Source organism: Falco naumanni, chromosome 3 (assembly GCF_017639655.2).
Source record: "Falco naumanni isolate bFalNau1 chromosome 3, bFalNau1.pat, whole genome shotgun sequence".
NCBI lineage: Eukaryota > Metazoa > Chordata > Aves > Falconiformes > Falconidae > Falco > Falco naumanni.
Window position 1 is genome coordinate 91,851,883 of NC_054056.1, and position 19,557 is coordinate 91,871,439.

Below are 19,557 nucleotides of genomic sequence, written 5' to 3' on the forward strand. Positions count from 1 at the left end.
TTGTCTCCCCTTGCCTGATCATTTTTCTCACTACAGGGTTAATTTAGGTCAAACTTGTGAGTTACTAAGGGATTCTCATCCAGACATCATTCTGGAGGATTCTTGGAACTGATTGCTTGCCTTTGGGGAAGGAAGGAAATTTTGCTGTCATTCCATTCAAGCAGAGGATAAGCCAAGCAGCAATTTCAGAACTATGGAGTCTTCTAGGCCCCAAGAATACTGCTTCGCTTCCAGGATGTTTGCGTTTTTCCAAGAGGACCACAAACTTTCCTTTCCATGTGACTTGCTAGCTTTCTAACTTCAGCTTCTTCATTTTCTTCTCCTTCTGTCTCTGTTCTGCCTCACTTCCTGTGTTGTGAAGTTAAATATCCATTGACTTCTCTTTAACTCTTATTTCTCTTCTTCTCAGGTTGTGGAAACTATTCTGATTTTGTTTTCTCTTCCCTCCCCTCTGCCCCCCCCCCCCCCTCCCCTCACCTTCTGCAATTTCCAGCTATTACAGGAGTTTCTTAAATCTCCTGGATGATACCAGAGTCCTGCCTCCGTTGCCTCCTTTGGGACACTACCTAAGCCATATGTACTCTTTGAGAAACTGGTGGGAGGAGATAGTTCCCCATATGCTTACAGTATGTGCTCTCAGGTGTGGTCGTCTTATTCCCATCAGTTTATCACCTTGAGCCTCTAGTAACTGTGTTCATATTTCCACCTCCTGAGCACAAGGTGCTTTAGACTTCCCAGTAAGGTGTGACAAGTGATTCTTTGCTTCCCCTGTGCTGTCAATTGTTCCGTAGCTCTCCTGGTCAATTTATTTAAGCAAGGGATTTTCTGTGATACTTTCATACTGGTGTTGTTAAGTCGAATTTATACTTTCAGGAACTTCAGCATAGGCAGAGGAAATTCTGCTTCCCTTAAAGTCTTTCTTGTCTCTTCTGAACTGGTTTATGTCAGAAGTATGTGGAGGTTCAGACAAACTTAGAAAATGCTTTTCCCTTGGCTATACTAAGCCATAACGGGGCTCTCCCTTAGGATAACTGAGAGCAGCTGATACTGTCATTGAGCTGACAGATAAGGGTGAAGCTGAACTTCAGATAGCGATAATCTTCAGGCAGCAATAATAATAATCCAGAAAAAGAAAGGTGAGTGTGTTTATCTTTTTCAGTTTTAAAGTGGGGAGTAGAGGGTATTCTGTTTTTTAAAGCACATCCTTCTAGTGCTTCTGACAATGGCTGCAGCTGCCTTGGTGATTTCCTGCTGAATGAGCCAGATACAGGCTCCTCTGCTTCCAGGCTGCATCTTAAGAGTGCAGGTGCGGAGCGGCTCTAGTTTTGCCTGACCTCTTCTTCCCTAGAGAGAGGGATGTGGCCTTCTTTGAGACCAGAGGCAACCAGCAGGAGGGCAGGCAGGGGCTGGAGGGATTATTTTGTGGAGCACGGCAGCATGGCTGAGGAAGGTGACAGATTGGTATCTTTTGGTGTGAAGTTGCACGGGTTTATGGAAGCAGAAGACCTGTGAGGATGTAGGCTGTTGTCTTTCACATCTCTTGATTAATGTAGTTGATTAAACTAGGTTATTGTGCATTTAGGTTTGGTTTGGGGAGTTCACAGAAGATTTTTTTTTTTCCCTACACATGCTCTGAATTTATTGTCCTAGCTGTTTTTTCCTCAGTTGAATAGCCTCATTTTTTTCCTTCATGATGTAATAACTTACTAGTTTACGTTTTTGTAATGTGCCAGTGTAATGTAGTGCTCTGGAGAAGAGCAAGAGAGAGAAAAATGTTACACAGTTATGTGCTCTGCTTTTTATTATTTCTTCTCCAAAAAGCCACAGAATTGAAAAATGCACTGGTAAAGTAGGTTAAAATTGACAGAATTTTCATCTGTCCTCCCACACAAGTGTTAGAAACCTTGGTTTTGCTGCATGAATGCTCATATTTCAAAATCAGCATCAAAGTTCCTAGGGCTGAGTGAGGAGATGATTTAGCACATTTTCCTGATTGCAGCTTGTTGTGATTGTGTCTTTCCTTCCAGTTATTTTGCTTCCCTGTTTCTCTTGGCATTCCCCAAAATAGTTCTTCCAGGCAAACGCTGTAATTTTTATCCTAACTAGTGCACAATAGCAAGTCTCTTGCTCCCACCTGTTTTTACCTGCTTCTGGCAAGAAGATTGGCTGTCTATTCCTTTTGAAGGGTACCGGCAAGCAAAACTGAAATGCCTCTACCAGTCATTTGGAAGGAAGTGTGGTTTAGCAGTGTGTACATCTTTGTGGATTTGGTGGGGGAAGTGGTGCCAACATGACTAGGATAGATTTCTTGCAGGTGAGTAGTACTCAGAATCCTGATATGCAAAGGTGAGGACCCTTCAGCCCGGTTGTTACAACAATAAAGTGATGTGATCACAGTGTCTTTCACTTTCTTGGTCGTGCTGAATTGTGCAGTGATGTGACTCTAGTAATCTGTTCTCTTTTCAAAAATAAAAATAAATTCCTCCACTTGGTGGCACCCATGACAGCATGTGTGTATGTTGTTTGCATATGTTAAACCAGGAATATGGATTTGCTGTCTGAGCCATTGGAGCCTGAGACTGGCTAGGATGGCAAGAGGCTCTTGAGATTGCCAAGGGAGCCAGAGTTAAGCTCTGGAATCTGGCATTTGTAGCTGGTATAAAGTGTTAGCCTGTGCAGCATGGATGCCGGAAAATGACTGGTAAATCTGGACTGCGCTGGTTTAGAAAAAATGCTGTGGGGAGTCCCTAAGGCCTGGGGAGAAACCATTAATGTTTAATGTACTTTTTCCTGCCATACGGTTGAATTAACACAGTGCTTAAATGCCTCACAATGATGAAAGTCTGCTGTGGAGCTGTTAAGGCTCAATTTTGAGGGAAAGGGAAATCATTTGGCAAAGTGAGAAATATTTTTGTAACTGCAGCAAATATCTAGTGTGGAGCGCATTTATGCTGTCACAGATTCTTTGCTGAACCATCCAGAAATGTGACAGATATTTTGCCAGGAAGAGTTTTATCTCTCTAAAGTTTCCTGGGAATTTTTTGGTATCATGGGTTGGGAATGAAAGAATATATTTAAATAGATAAACTGATCTGAAGTACATAAAAATTACCCAGATAATAAAACTTGAATTTCAGTTGTAGTGGGTGATACGTTACGAAATATTAGCTGTGCATATTATGATAGTCTGAGGTTTGTTTCTGTTTGTGTCAGTGAAGTCTTCTAGAAGCTGGCTGCTGGTTAAAAGATTTGAGTGGGGTTTTTTTCGTTAATCTTGCTGTTGAACACTATATTCTATTTGTCTGAAAAGAAACAAATGCTCAGTCAAGTGCTTGCCTTAGCATTCCAAACTGAATTCTAAAGTCTCTTCTGGCCTTAATATGACAGTAGCACAAATAATACCTGGTATTTTATTCAGAGCTTTGGCTTAATGTTTCTAAAAGAGAGTTTATATTTTTCCTTTGTTCTTCAGTTGTTCTGTCTCTCATACACAGATTCGAAGCTGTGTAATCATTATTTCCAAAGACTGATTGTAATCATTATTTCCACCCTCTGTGCTCTCCTCAGGCATTTGGCATTGGGAACAGGCTGAGGGGAGTGAAGGGGATTACAAACAGCACCAAAACAGCAGTGGGAAACCTAGGAATTTCATCCAGGCTTCCAGAGTCTTTGGTCTAGGTCTCTGCTGTGTAGAAGTACTTTTGATGATGTTTCTGTGAACATTAAATCAGGAAGATTTTTTTTCGCCTTGTGTTAAACTTAGTCATTGCTTCTGCATTGACTTCTAACAATGCTTATGGCTCATATTTATTGATTGTGTGTTTGACTCTATTGTGAGGAAGGGATACCCAGAAGCGCAGTGAAAATCATTCAGTGCAGTTACTATCTTGACTTGTTATATAACCAGCATGCTTATTTCCTATACTTAATTTCCATGTGGTCTTTATTTAAATAATAATAATAATATATCTTCAGAGCCTTTCAACTTTATCCCTATAATGTTCTTTAACACTTTGATGTCTGTCTCTTCAGGGATGATTCTGTCCCAGAGGATAACATTTGGAGGGGTATCCTCTCTGTGATTTTCTTCTTTCTAATCATCAGTGTTCTAGCATTTCCTAATGGTGAGTGAGATTTATACTGTTTATACTTCACTTTTTGTAACATGAATTTCTTTTTATTGCCACTATATTTATTTTGATTTTTATTAAAGTACCAAATTTTTTAATGTATTTGTTTTTACTCTTTTGAGCTCCTTTATGTTAAGGGACAGTCTGAAAATGGGTTTCATTTTGTCTGCATATTTCATTCATGACAAAAAGCAGTCATACTGAGCGGAGATAGCTGTAAAATGCAAGTTATTTATAGCTAGTCTGTATCTAACAAGGAAGTCAGATTCTCAAAATCAGTGTCTATTTGCAGGTGCACAGTTGCAGCTCAGATTGGTAAATAATGATGCTGCCAGATCCTTAAACAATGTTTAAAAGGGGTCTGCCTCAGTGTGTTTTAACAGAAGTGTCACTCTACAAATTCTCAGAGAAATAAGACCCTACATAAATCGCCTTAGCAGAAGCTAGCGATAATTAGAAATGTTCTAAGTAACATTATGATGTAAACCCACAGTTGCTCAGTAGAAGGTTAAGTTGGACAAAAATTCTGGTAATTGTGTGAGGAGCAGAAGGTACATCAAGGTAGAAACGTTTGTGTGACAATTCTGTGGAGGAAATCCTGTCTTCCTGTTTTGTTTGGTTGTTTTTTTAATGAATTTTTATTATTTTAAATTTTTGCTTATTGCTGTCAGCAAGAGCATAATTGTTGGGTCAAGCCTAAAGTGTGTGAGGATTGGCAGTGTTCAGGAAAAAACAGGGATTGTGCTCAGGATAGCTTTGTACTTCAAATTTGGGATGTGTTTTCCTTATATTTTAAAAGTCATTAATCCATACTGTTCACAAAGTGTTCCCTGAAAAACTGAATGCCAGAGAAAAATGACCTTTATGCATACCATGGTGAAAGAGCAGTCTGCGGTGTGTGCTGAAAATATTTGTTCAGCCACTTCTTGCTACCTCCATGTATGATTCATGTTTAGAGGCTTTCCAGTTTCATCACGCTTGCCTCCTTTGGTCCTTATGTTAACTGAGAGGGTTTTAATCTAATAAAGTCAGTTTATTCACTGGCTCTAAAGTAATGCTGACACCGGTAAAAAGCATAGTTATCTTAGTTTTTGTCAGATATATGATACTCAGTTTTAGGAGGCCTGCTTGCTAACATTTCATGGCCATCTGATGGCTAAGCACCATGGTTCTTTGCTAACACAGAGAAATTTGTATTTAATTACTTCATTGGGAGCAAGCCATGTGTGAGCTGTGGTCTAGAAAGCAGATCAAGAGATCCTCAGGTGACACCTGAGAGGTATGGTGTCTGCTGAGCAAAATGCACACTAGTCTTCTAGAAACAGCTCTGTATTAATAAAGGAAAATTTTGTCTACACCCTACTAACTGGTAGTCTCCTTTTCCTCTCTGAAATCTGCTGGTACTTTTTTTTTTTTTAACATAGCCCCAACTTTTGGGTATATTACATAGTTTGATGGAGAACTGATCCATGATCATGCCAAATCCTCATATGAGATATACTGAAAAAAAGATTATGTGGTTTTTCTTGACTCTGTTCTAATAAGCTTTTTGTTTACTGTCCACAGGACCCTTTACACGTCCCCACCCTGCGCTATGGAGAATGGTTTTTGGTAAGTTTAAGTTGTATCTCTGACTTTTTTAGAGCTTCTGCAGGACAACAGTTTTAACTTTCAGATGGTTGGAATTGTCATGAAACACAATTGTGCATCAAACTTCCGTGAATGCTGCTTCCCTCCCACTTCTGAGCAGTGAGTTATAACCTGTTCTTAGTTAAGTTTGGGGATGTCATTGTAGTTACTCTGTATCAGGATGGTGTAAATTAGATTACCAGAACCGGAATCATTTGTTTTGATACTCTGTTTTAGTCCCATTTTGTGTTTGTGCTTCCTGATCTAATCCCTCCCACCTCTTCCTAGTGCTATCTCTTGTCACCCCAAAAAGTTTTGGCGTTTTTACAGCTACTGCATATACTATCTGACTTCTAACTAAATCCAATCTAGTAGGGTGCTTCTTTTCACTATTGGCAAAATATGCTATTACTTTAAATGTTTATTAAATTGTATCATTGTATAGCTTAACATACGTTTATTGATATTCTTGACATATACTCATATTCTTAACTTACAATTCCAGCAAAAATACCTGTCAATGTTAGTTGAATTTATAGTTTGGAAAACAATTCTATTAACTACAGAACTAACTGAATGAAATTCTGCTCCTTAAACATCTAAATTACATGACAAAAACATGACGAATTTTATTTGGAAGTAATTCAGAGTTCACAGAGCATATCTTTGTCTGTAAATGTGCTTAAAATCTATCAGGTACATTTGATTTAAAAGCTGATCGGTTTCTTTTTAAGGGGACTGAATGTTTCTCTCTCCTGCCACCTTATGTAGCTAAAAATAAGTAGCCTCCCAAAGTAGACGATTACTCATCTGTTGACATTGAAAGGGTACTGCTGATTAGGTAGTACTCATTAAACAATCCTGCTCCTTATGAAGTTTGGGAAGCATGGTGCTACTGCTTATTTCAGGTTTCAGCAAATGTAAAGTAAAAAGTCAGTCTCAATATTGACACTGCCAGAACTTGATCCCCTGTACTTTCGGGAAAAGGCTGCACACACAATCAAGAGCAACATTTTCCCCCATGTAATTCTGCTACTTCTGGCATGGCTCATTTAGCTGCACTTGAGGTCTCAGACCTGTTCAGTAGGTGAAAGGCAGTAGTAGTGTGTCCTCAACATTTCAGTATGCACCCTTGCCTGCAGGCTGCACTACTTGTAGTAGTGTGGCATCTGTTTACCTGGTATGTTTTTATATGTACTGCAGAGGACAATATATATATGCTTTCCGATCGTGTGTGTACTTGAATGGAAGTTGTTCTCTAGCATATACTGGGGATTAATACCATGTGAGTTCTGGTTATAGCTTAAAATGTCTTTTTAGAATTGCTGTAGTTTATTTTGGATGGCAGATACTAAGTCATAAATCTTTCTGCCTTCCAAGACATTGCTTCAGGATACAAATAAGTTTGAGTGCTAGACTATGGAAAAGGTGTTGGTGTTTATACGCCTCTTCAAATGCAGTCTTAGATATCTGTGAACTCATGAATAATGTAAAGATATGCTCCCAACAGTAATTTCAACTACCCGCAGTTCTACACCTAGGACTCTTAACTTCTTACAAGTTTTTCCTTTTTTTTTTAAAAAAAATGCATATTCAGGCATTGGGAAGCAAGAGGCAGTAGTCCCAAATTCAAGTGTTTCATAACTTAGAACAATGTGAAATAATTATTATCGTTATCTTTAAAAGCTTTAAGGAGCAGAATTTCCAACTCACAAAAGTAACTCAGACATGCATGAGTTTGTTTATAACTGTTCTTTATGGCCAGCATAGCTAAAAATTGCCAGGTAGGATTATTAAATTGATTTTTGTCTTGGAATCTGCATATAGGCTTAGGGAGCTGCATTAGTGAGACCAAGAATACTTAAAGCAAAGGAACAGAGCTAATCCAATCCTGGGATCCTAGTGCATCTCTTACTAAAGAGCTTCCTGTTCACAGCCATGTACTACTCGTGTCTAAACTGATTAAACTGATCTTGTTTCGCTTGGGTTCATGCAGTTGAGCATATATTCTATCAGTTGAAACAGGAGGGGATATGAAGTGCTGAGTGCTCAGAGATCACTGTCTGACCTGTGTCTCTTAAGCTTTTTTGCATGTAGCCACTATATGTAGAAAACTTTTTGTGCAAACTGGGCATGTGTAGACCAATAGTATGAAAGGAGCTTTTTGGACTCTCTCTGCCCCAAGTTTTGTGAGCGAACATGATCTTAAAGCTGAGTCTTTTTGCAGGTCTCAGTGTGCTCTATTTTCTGTTCCTGGTGTTCGTGCTCTTCCTTAACTTTGAGCAGGTAAAAGCAGTGATGTACTGGCTGGATCCTAATCTTCGATATGCCACAAGGGAAGCAGATATTATGGTATGTATCCACGGCACTTTAGTGGACATTTTGGCTACTTTAGGCATGTTTTATGTGAGCGGGAAGAGATAAATCTGCATTTGCTGGCATGAGCAGTGCAAGTTTGTGCCTATGCTTGACAGGGTCAACGAGCCTTTTGTATCAACTCTATTTATTTACATTGAAATGAGTTGGTGTGAAAAACAAGTCTTCTCTGTATTTTTTTTTCTAAAGCAGATATTCAGATGAGCATGCAGTTGGGAGTGTGAGATACGTTTGCACTGGGGTGTCTTTGGATTCCTTTAAATAATAGATATGAGCCTGGATACTGAAAATAGACTTAGCAAGGTGGTATCTAAATGAGGCCTTGATGGTGTGACCCAGATCAGTATTTTTGATGCCACAGTGCTGCACTCGGAGAACTTTGGTTGTGCCTTATTGCTCTGAGCTTAGTACATGACTGGCTTGTGTCCTGGTTTCAGCTGGAATGGACCTAATTATCTTCTTAGGAGCTAGTGCAGTGTTGTGGTTTGGCTTTGATGTGAGACTTTTCAGTTCCTCAGGCCTCGCCAGCAAAAAGGCTGGAGGGGCACAAGGAACTGGGAGAGGACACAGCCAGGTCAGCTGACCCAAACTAGCCGAAGAGGAATTCCATACCATGGGATATCATGCTTGGTATATATACCTGGGGAGTTGGCCAGCAGGTGGTTGCTTGGGGACTGGCAGGGCATTGGTCAGCAGGTAGTGAGCAGTGGCATTGTACATCACGTGTTCCTTTCTTCCTTTCCCTCTGGATTTTATTGTTTTCATTATAACTGTTATTGTCATCATTGTTATTATTATTGTTTCAATTATTAAATTTTTTTTATCTCAACCCTTTTTTACATCCCTTTCCAACTCTTGTCCCCATCCCTCTGGGTGAGGGGGGGAGTGAGCAAGTGGCTGTGTGATACTTAATTACCAGCTAGGGTTAAACCACAACACACGCTTCTGAATATGTGGAAATCTGGATACAACAGCTGCAGGGCTCTGCTGCTTTTCAGTCACCCAGCTAAGCACTAGTGTTATTACCATTGGGAAATTACTTCCATAGACCATGACCTGGAGTGGCGTGGAAAGCCAGGCTTGTTCTTCTGCCTTTTGAGCAGCTTGCAGAGTTTTGAATACAGAAAATGTTCCCCTTCAGGAGGGCACACTAGCATAGGGACTTGAAGTAGTAAAAGGAAGCCTGGGAGAAGTATGTGAGCTATGTTGGGAGGCAGGCAGAAGAGGGTGTGAGCAGTTGAGCACCAAGCAGAAGAGGGGTACTGGGTGGAGAGGCAAGAATTGCAGGTTTTGTCCTCTTCACTTACCGTATCAAATTCCTGCCTGCCACCAAACCAGCATGCTTCCTTGCCCTTGGTTTTGTGCATCTGTGCACCATGGTCACCTGTTGTATATAGCAGGTGCTGTTATTGCACTTGTGCCTCAAGAGTGAGGAAATATGGAGATTGTCTTTGGCAAATAGCAATTTACTGCGTATGCAAACTACTGCACAGCACCTAATCAGCAGTGGCTGCAAGGTCCTGCCCTGTAGCACGTAAAAAGGAATGGAAATCTTTACAGTACAGTAAGCTTACCTTAGCTGATTGCTAGTGAGGGCTACATATAGGCTCCTTACCGGGAAAACTCTGGATGCTTCTGGTGTTGCACCTCAGCTGATCAGCAGTATCTGTTGTGCAACTGCAGCATCTAGAGTAGGGCTGTGACTTTCTGTTTTGCAGGAGACGGGTGCGGTGGTGGTGAGGCGTGGGCAGCCTGCTGTTAGGGTGGTGGGAGGACACATTGCTAAATGGAGCATGAGCATGGGGGTTAGTGATGTTGCCGAGCAACAAAGGGGAGCTGAGCTGAGTTGTCTGTTGGCAAGTCAGATTCACCTGGCTCTCCTGTCCTTTAAGTTAGAAATAAGTAGATTCAAGTCAGGGGGAGGACTAGTATTACTACTGGCACAGAACCACAGTGCCGCAGATTCCCTGACTGTAGCAGTCAGTGAATACTTTGTACTACTTTGTAATCCTGATACTGTCACTTAAAGTTGGAGTAAATTTTTAAAGTGTAACTATAATGAAGTCTGCAGCTTGGCCTTTTGTGCAGGGCTGGCAAAGTTGCTTGAGTATAAGAGAAAGTTCAACACATTTCAGTGTATGACTGGCAGAGTTGCAGCTGGAAAGGTGAGATAGAGGGTCAAAACCCCCAGAAGAAATGAAAAAAACAAGAGCCCTGGGAAAAAAAGCTTAGTTTTGGAGTAACCTCATTGTGTTCACTCATCATAAAGTTTCAGATATCATGGTGTGGCTAGCAGCCTGCACCTTCCATTCTGTGCTTCTCATTCACAGAGGCGGTGCACCTTTCCCTGAATAACAAGCAGCAATGGCATGTGTGAGAAGCAGTACTTCAGGGAGCACCAGCAGTAAGGGTTACTTGCAGTTTCATAGTGGGACTTAACTGCCTGCTGATAGAAGTATTTGTATGAAATTGTGCATTCTTTTTTTTATGGAGACTGGGATTTAAATCTTTCTCTGCCATCCCCTTTTCAACTTGATCACAGTTCATTTGTGTGGGATTAGCAAAGCAATAGTTCTGGCCTGAAAGAGAATCCTTTCTTAATTCAACAGCACCGAGCAGTGCTGTGTGGTCACCTGCAGGTGGCAATGTATGTTTTAGGAGGGATGGACAGCAGACATCTTTTAAAATGTGTTTCCAGTGGGGAATAGTTGTTTGTGCTCAGTGACAAGGCAGAGCCCCACAGATGCAGCCTTCTGTTAGCATACAGATTTTTTTTTGTTGTTGTTATTGGGCAGTGATGTCTAGCAAATAACTTTGCTATGCAAATTGATGAGAGAACACATTTCTTTTGTTATTGATGACTAGAATATTAATTCATGTTCTTAAGGAATCTGCTACTCATCTGTGACAAAACAGTTACGAGTTCCCTTTGATTTGTTTCCTTTTTAAAAATTATTATTATTTTTAATCCAGCCCTGTGATCAAACTTTCTCAGTAGGGTTGTGTTCTGGGAAATTGCTTTTGTGGGGAAAACAAGGCACAAAAAATAATCAAATGAACATTAGGATGATGTCACAGACTAGTGAGGATTAGCCATGATGAGCCACAGCGTGAAAATGGGGAAAGCTGGTTATTTTAGATCAAGACCCCAAGGAAAAGCAAATAACTATTTTCTGAAGTGTTTGCTGGTTTCATTATTACTGATTTTATTGCTTCTACTGTTCCTCTGTCACATAAGAAATACGTGCTACTTCAGGCACCAAGGTCTATCCTATCTTCTGTTAAATTAGAGCTGTACTGTGATGACACTGAGTCTTAATCATGAAAGTTTTCCTGCAGACTTTAGAAGGACAAGAAAGTGGAATAATGCTTATTTTAATATCCTTGTAATTTCAGGCTTGTTGTACTGGATAGAAAGAAGTTTCTTCACACTAGTGTTTCTGAAGTTGTCTGTTGATTGAAGTTTTTTGTTGGTTTTATTTATTAATTTTTGTTAACAGGAGTATGCTGTGAACTGCCATGTGATCACCTGGGAGAGAATCCTCAGCCACTTTGATATATTTGCTTTTGGGCATTTCTGGGGCTGGGCTATGAAGGCTTTGCTGATCCGTAGCTATGGGCTGTGCTGGACTATTAGCATCACCTGGGAGCTCACTGAGGTAAGCCATCCATCTAAGTGTGTGAGACTGGAATTGTTCTTAGGGGGAGGTGTGAACATTACTAGAAGGCTGACTCACTAGTTCTCAGTATAGATTTACATTTGAAGCCTTATAAACCAGATGCTGAGCAATTGATGCTGTTAGTGGACAGCAGCAAGCTGGGGTTTAGGTAAGTGACTTACTACTACTTGAATAGGAGGGAGATCTAGGCCAGCCTATTGGTGCCATCCATAGTTAGTTTTTTGGCTGTTATGGGAGTCAGCACTCATGCTACTACAGATGTTGACCAATATTCCCTGGTTCAGGGCAGTTGTTCTTGTTTTTCACTTTGGAACATCTGTGATCTACTGTCATGATCCCCTTACCCCATATGCAACATTATTACATGTTATGTATAGTGTGCATACTGTACAGCAACTAGGAATTGAGGGATCCCTGAGGAAGGTGTGAGGACACATGAGGAGAAGTCTATATGGAATGGCAAGACACCATTCAGTGTGGTGTTTTCTGTTGTGAGCTGTTCTTTTGTTAAATTGTACCCCACAAACCTAGTTTATTCATATTCACTGACAAAAAAAATGATATTTTTTTTTTTAACTAGACCTAGATCTAAGCTAGTTCACATGCAGTGTAGTTCCCTGCACCATGGTTTGAAGGACCACTGGCTTACTATCTAGCTTTACCACAGTTCTCCTAAGCACATGCGTAAGTCATTTGACTGCTGGCACTTTCAAATCCTGTTTTGGAAAAAAAATACAGGTGCTTGACTTGATTCAGTCAACTGACTGTTGCTTGGGCTGCTGGTCTTTATTGTTAGATCTGTTTTAAGGATTCAGGCTGATTAATTGTCTCTGTAAATGCTTTCATTTGCATGTAACCTGGAGCTTGATTAGTAGAATGTGTGTCACCTAAAATCCAAGGATGTGTTTCTATAAAAATGAGTTCAAGTTCATTGTATTCTTTGATTGGACAATTCAGACAAAAAAATATCCAATTTTTATCAGCTTTGGGACAGCATAGTCTAACCTGTCACACTTAACATACTAAGTGTATTTATAAACACCTGAATTAAGTCTTTAAAATTATGTTTTTCTGTAGAACTTGCTGTCAGATGAGCCAAGCATTCTCAGGACAAGGCATGTATAATTCAAAAACATAGATAAGGATTTAGTTGTCTGAAATTAAACTTCTGGGTTTGAAAATAATAGTGCCATGGGTTCCTTTTTAAAACATGTTTTTTATTCTGTGTCATTGAAGGATATGTGGTTTTCTAAGCTATTTTGAAACTGCTTAAGATTGGGATTCTGCAAGTATCCATCCACAAAAAACAACTTTGCTAGTTATTGTACTCATTTTTTCTGGCTGGAAAAGAATAAATTTGAATTTGTTTCACACAGCCTCTTATCGTTCAGTTGATCATCACACAACCATCATCTTCAATTTGACACCACATGGGGTGTCTAGTATTCCCTATTGCTGAAAGGCAGGTTATTGCAACAGACAGTGTGTTGGGTAAAGTTCAACATATAGAGAGGTTATCACCACTCAAATGGATTTTTAATGAACTAGTTAATTCAGGAGAGTCATTAGAAACCTACAGAAGTTATCAGGGCAGTTACACAGGGATTCAGCTGTGCATCTCCTATTAGCATTAATGGATTTCAGCTGGCTCCCCGTTCTGAAATGGGACACTTGGCTCATGCTCCGTACTATTGGATTAAAGTTGAGATGCAGGCAGACCTTGGTGTCTCATTCTGAGAAAACAGCTAACACCTTAGAGATGGTCTGGCTAACACCTATGCTCTGGTTCTTTTGCCTTATTATCTGCAAGTTCTGGTGTCTTTTGCTGGATTATTGCAGATTGAGATTCATAGTTTAGTGCCCCTTTCAGGTTAAATAATTTAAAACATGAAAGGGAAACTAGCATGATAACGAGCAACATTGTGTAGCTTGGGTCCTGAAGAGGAACAGATTTTCTTTTCTACAGGTTGAAATTCCCATAGCCTTGTCAAAGAAAAACAAATTGTCTTGATTTACTTTTGCAAGAGTTTTCAAAGGAACTGTCATCGTCATTATCAGTCACTGTAATTTATTATAAATGGACCATTATTCATTCTTGCTGTATACAGAAAACATTCTTCTTGTTCCTTTTCCCCATCTTATTTTTTTCAATACTTTATTTATACATCTGTAAACAAAGGACACTTGATTACTGGTATGATTTTGTAATATTCCACAGACACAGTTCCACTGACAAAAATTGTACTGTTTTTGTAGAGGTAAGAATATTCCTGTTTGCTGTGTGTTTTCTTAAGCATCTCCTTGAGTATTCCAAAGGGACTGCTTAACACATAGCTGTTCCAGTCCACAGCTAACTTTTTCAGTCTATTTTTTGGTTTGCTGTGATTTTTCTTGTAGAATAGAGATACAATTATTTTCTCTTAAAGGTGGATGAGAGGTGCTGAATCTTATCTCTCAGTAAATTATGCTTATGTCTTGCCTTAACTCTGGCCAGTTATTCTTCACTCTGTCGAAAGTGTAAAGTCACCAAATGTATATGTAAATACATTTAATTGCCTCGTAGTGGTCTTCAGTTCAGCTGAGTATTCAGAAAGGAACAGATTGCTTCAGAGGTAAATGATTTATGCGCTTTTCAAAGGGAAATCTTGAAGGGACTGAGTATGTTTTGATATATATCAAGATGGTGTCAGCTTTCCAGTCTGATGTTGGTTTGTTTCTGGTCTATTTTCCACTATCTTCATCATAAAAGTACCTTCAACATTAGTGCTTAGCAGAGACCAAGCAGGAAGAGAGAGTGGAATATTGTCTTAACTTCCTGAGCCATTCTGGATCAAGTACAGCAGCAAAGCTTGCAGTGTCTGAAATATTGGTGAACTCTTAATTAATCTCTTTACAGTCACTAAATTTCCTAAAAGTCATAAATGAAAGAGTTTTGAAATAGAACAAGTCTTAAGTCCTGAACTCCAGAATTCATTAGTACTGACAGTTGTTACAAGTGCATCTGTGGTACTTACTTCACCTTGTTGCTGGTTTAGAAAACTTACTTCTGTTAAACTATTTAGCAAAAGTAAATTTGTTTTGCTTTTTTTTTTGTAAGTGCAAAACACCTTTCCTCCAAGAAATGCAGCGTTTCTGCTTGTTTCATGCATTTCTATGAATGTTCTGTGTATCGTCTTTTAAGAGGCCAAGAGCTGCATGATATCCTTATACACAGCATAGCCCCAACGGGGAATGGTGAGAAGGAAACCTCTAATGTGTGGCTCTGTCCAAGGCCTCCTGAGTTAATGGAAGGATGCCCATCAAATTTCAGTGGTTGTAGCTCATGTCCTTCAAGTGTGACATGTACTGAAAAGCTGATTTTTGAATGTGTACTTAAAAAGTGAATTTATGAGTTCTGTGCTGTTCCTCATCCAGAATCTTTTTGCTGTATTCTGTAGCTCTTCTTCATGCACCTTCTGCCTAATTTTGCTGAATGCTGGTGGGATCAAGTCATTTTGGACATCCTGCTTTGTAACGGGGGTGGCATCTGGTTGGGCATGGTAGTTTGTCGTTTCTTGGAGATGAGGACCTATCACTGGGCAAGCTTCAAGTAGGTCTAAATTAAACCTTGATAAACATTATGTTTGTTGTAATATTGAATTAATTTCCTTGGGAAATAGACCGCATTTTTGCGTATGTAAAATGCATATAGTTTAGAATTAGCATGCAACCTGCACCTGCTAACAATGCTGTAAATTTATTTTAAATGTTAAAAATCCATCTTATAGTAATGCTACCGTACAGCATATATTTGTAAATATGATTAGGTGTATATATAATTTTCCTTTGCAATCTTAAGTTATAAGCATTGATGCCAAATGAAAATATACAGTAGTAAAGCTATTTGCATTTTTGGTGTATTTTGTACAAGTAAAACTTTGAAGAAGGCAGTAAAGAAAATTGTAATTGTTTTCTCATTATATAATGTTTTTAAACTAGATTTGGGCTGTCCTTGGTGAGGCATTAGTGTAGCAATCTGTCAGCACTAGTTGTAATTGCAGAGGAGTCAGGCTGATTGTACCTGTACCGTGAATTGCCTTACCCCATTGCAAAATAAAGTAATGTTTGTTGTGTAAAAGGGCAACAGCTTGTGGCATAGCACATGTCAGTTCCTAACTATCCAGGTATGGTTTCTTCCATAGTTTTTTGCCCCTCTCCAGCCTTCTTCCCTGCCAGTTGGTGGCAAGCCATGGTTATCTGCACATTACCGGTGGTATAGATGAAACAGGATTAAGTACAATGAATTGGCAAAGAATATTGCCTTGAGAGATGGAAAAGGAGCTCAAATCTTGACTGCAAATTTGTACCTTGTGTGAACTTCTGTACTACTTTCATTTCTTACTCACAAATTTATTAATTGCTCTGAGGACCATCCAGCCTTTAGTCTCAATTCAATTGCTCTGCATTTCAGTTCATGAGGAATAATAAGCATTGTAGAGTTGATGGCCCTTCTGTTTTTAGAGAGCTGACTGAAAGCTAAAACAGCAGGGTATTTATGGCAAGACTAGTCTTTACTATCATTGTGAAGTGATTTTTCCTCATGTTTTTAAATGCATGAGTAGATTTTTCTGGACCTCTACTATGAAGAGGAGCTGCACAAAATGAGAAGCTTTTGCTTGTGCCCTTTTGTTTCCTTTTTCTTTTTTAATTGAATAAACACAGAGCTTAAAGATTAGAAGATTCCCCCTAACCTAAGATCCCATAAACCTAAATAAACACAACTACCAGAAATATTAAATCTGAATCTCCTTTGTCCAGAAGGGCTGGGGAAATAACAGGATGAAACCAGACTTCTAGCCCTGCTAGTCTTCCTTCAAAAAAGGAAACTCTTGCTTTTCTTCTTTGGATGCTGTTGCTCATCTGAACTAATGTTATCAAAAGCAAGAACCAGTAATGTTCTTGTCGGATGAACCTCTACTCACATCCCATTTCAAAAGGGAATTTAAAAGCCTTCTAGCTTTTAACAGCGCTATCCCATCTCTCCAGAAGATTCACGTGTATCTAATATCAGTACAGCAAGGGTTGTGTGAACTGGAAGTGCAGTATTTTCAAACCTGTGGAGCCAGCCCTTATACAATTAATGAATAATGAACCTGATAGATTCTTGAATTATTGATGTCAGCGAGCTCTAGAATGAGTCTTTGGGACAAGAGCAGTGGCAGCCTGACTAGGAAGAAATACCATCTAGGTTTTCCAAGGGGGCTGCAGAATCGCAGTCCTTTTTTTCTTCCTTCATGCAGAGTTATAGATCTATTTTGTAGTTAATTACTGACTGAGGATAGAGGAGGGTGGACTTTATAGCAGAACGTGCCCTGACTGAAATGCTTAGTAGATTATACTGCTAAATTCACCTGTGTGTGGTGCACAGTTGTGCCTGTGAAGATCTCTGCTGTCCAGTGAAAAAGTGATTGTTCTGCAACATCAGTAACATGGCTATTGCTTTTTTGTTTTCCTTGCATATTCCTTGTATTTACTTCAGTGATTCTCTTTTTCTAGGGACATTCACACGACTACAGGAAAAATCAAAAGAGCTGTATTACAGTTCACCCCTGCCAGCTGGACCTATGTCCGCTGGTTTGACCCTAAGTCTTCATTTCAAAGAGTGGCTGGAATCTACCTTTTCATGATCATTTGGCAGGTAAGAAATAAATTCTGTGAAATCAAAGCTGCCATCAGCTCAGTTACTTAATGGCTGTTTGGCTAGAAGATATTCTAATGTGATGTATGTCCGCCATTGAAATACACAGTTAAATGCATTGATAGTACGGAATTGGTCAGGGCATTGTTTGTGGGAGTTACATGATAGTTCAGGAGTGTAATTACAGAATCTGTAGAAAAACCCAAATGTTACAGATTGCTGTACTGGACATCAGATTGCTCTTTGCAATTGATACAGTTTTAAAAACTGGTAGACAGTGAGGTTTTGGGTGGGGTGGGGGTGTTTGGCGTTTTGTTTTGGTTGTTTTTTTTTTTTTTTTCTTCCTCTCTTTCCATTGACTGGATGGATCACTGATACTCAGAATTTTGACCTTGATCCAGCAAGACTCCATAATATGTCCCCACCACTTAGGTACTTAAGTCTGCCAGTGTTTGCATGATTAACTAAAAACTTTTTTTTTTTAATTTGCAGAATTTAGTTTGTAAAAGGAGAACCAGAACTGTTTGATATGTTTTTTTTTTTCTTTGAAACGTATGATATCTTCTATCAAATTTGCCCCAGTCATTCATACCACGTTTAGGTTATGCAAGTTATCAGAAGACCTCTGCAGTGTGTTATTAGTCTGATTGCTTAATGGGTTTCTGGAAAGAGAGCAAATACTTTCATAGAGATGTCTAGAGAGTATTGTTTGTTTTACTTGTCCTAGAGCAGGAATCTTAGACTCTTTTAATCCTCAATCTAACCAGCAGAGCTATAGTAGAGAATAAATAGTTTTCCTTCAGTGTTTTAGTTTCCATATTAATCTTTGCACATTTTCAAGTGTCGTAACTCATTAAGTTATGCAAATTGAATGCTATTAACTAACTTTTTTTTTTTCTTAGCTGACTGAGTTGAATACGTTCTTTTTGAAACATATCTTTGTGTTCCAAGCAAGCCATCCTTTAAGCTGGGGGAGAATCCTTTTCATAGGAATCATTACAGCACCCACTGTAAGGTAATTTTGTTGCCATGTTTTTCTTTCTTCAATTTAAAGTAACTTGACTTCTAGGCACCCAAGGACTGCCTACAGTTTGTGAGTAAGTACAGTGCATTTCAAGAAATCTATGCTTTTGCCACCATGACAAGCAAAACAATCACCACTTCAATAAAGTATATTTTCTGACAAATAAACTAATAAGGTAAAATGTGTTTAAACACCTGCATGTCCATAGGGATGCAGAACCAGTCTGTTCCATTTTCTATTGGTATAGCATCTCCCTGTTCTGTGAGTTAGCTGCATATGTTGTTCTGAAGGATTGTATCTGAAAGTGTCCAAGTTGATGAGTCAGGTGCTCAAAAAAGTATAATGAGGAAAACCAGAGCTGCTGGTTTTTCTGAGCTGCTTATTTTGTTTGTCTACAGGAAATATTAGTATGTTATAAGAAAAGATAGAGCATTGCCATGTTCTGAGTAACAAAACAGTATATATGCAGTATTAATAGTTGTACAGATACATTAACCTGCTTTTAGTCTTGCACACTATTTCACATTTCACATTGTTAGCAGAGTTCTCTTACTTTTTTTTTTCATGTGACAGCTGGAGATAGACAGAATGCATGCAGTTCTGAAGTTAGAGGCAGGGAATTTCCCATTCATGAGTGAAGTGATGTTACCTGGGACAGTTAAATGGCAGCCATGCATAGGTTTATTCCTAAAATACAGCTGTTAGTGTCTCAGGTTAAGTGCAGTGATTTCACACTGTTGATTAAATCACCTTAAACGTTCTATTAGCTCCTGTATCAGTGAGGTTTTAAGTATTTTTATGGCACTTGCCAACTTGTAGGTGTCTTTATTCTTAAACAATCCGTGTATAGTTGGATTAATAACACTTCCCCATCTGTTGGTGGAGATCGGAGACAAAGACAGAAAAAGAACTTCAGTTCCACTTTGGAATTCCCCTCTGTAAACTTAACATTTAGGAGCATGAAGAACACAGCAGAATGGTCTCCAGGCTGTTTTAAAAATAGTGAGAATTTCTACTCTGTTCTTAAAGGGAAAACATGCC

At 39.2% G+C, this 19,557-nt stretch overlaps 1 protein-coding gene across 2 annotated transcripts in view; it reads left to right on the forward strand.

Annotated features, from left to right (window-relative positions):
- PTDSS1 (phosphatidylserine synthase 1) overlaps positions 1-19,557 on the forward strand; it is a 32,705-nt gene that overhangs the window by 1,602 nt on the left and 11,546 nt on the right. For both annotated transcript variants that reach the window (XM_040585490.1, XM_040585491.1), the window contains exons 2-8: positions 4,033-4,124; positions 5,697-5,741; positions 7,987-8,111; positions 11,636-11,794; positions 15,253-15,404; positions 17,351-17,492; positions 18,395-18,507. In XM_040585490.1, the coding sequence (XP_040441424.1) occupies positions 4,033-4,124; positions 5,697-5,741; positions 7,987-8,111; positions 11,636-11,794; positions 15,253-15,404; positions 17,351-17,492; positions 18,395-18,507 (828 nt within the window). The remainder of the gene's footprint in view (positions 1-4,032; positions 4,125-5,696; positions 5,742-7,986; positions 8,112-11,635; positions 11,795-15,252; positions 15,405-17,350; positions 17,493-18,394; positions 18,508-19,557) is intronic.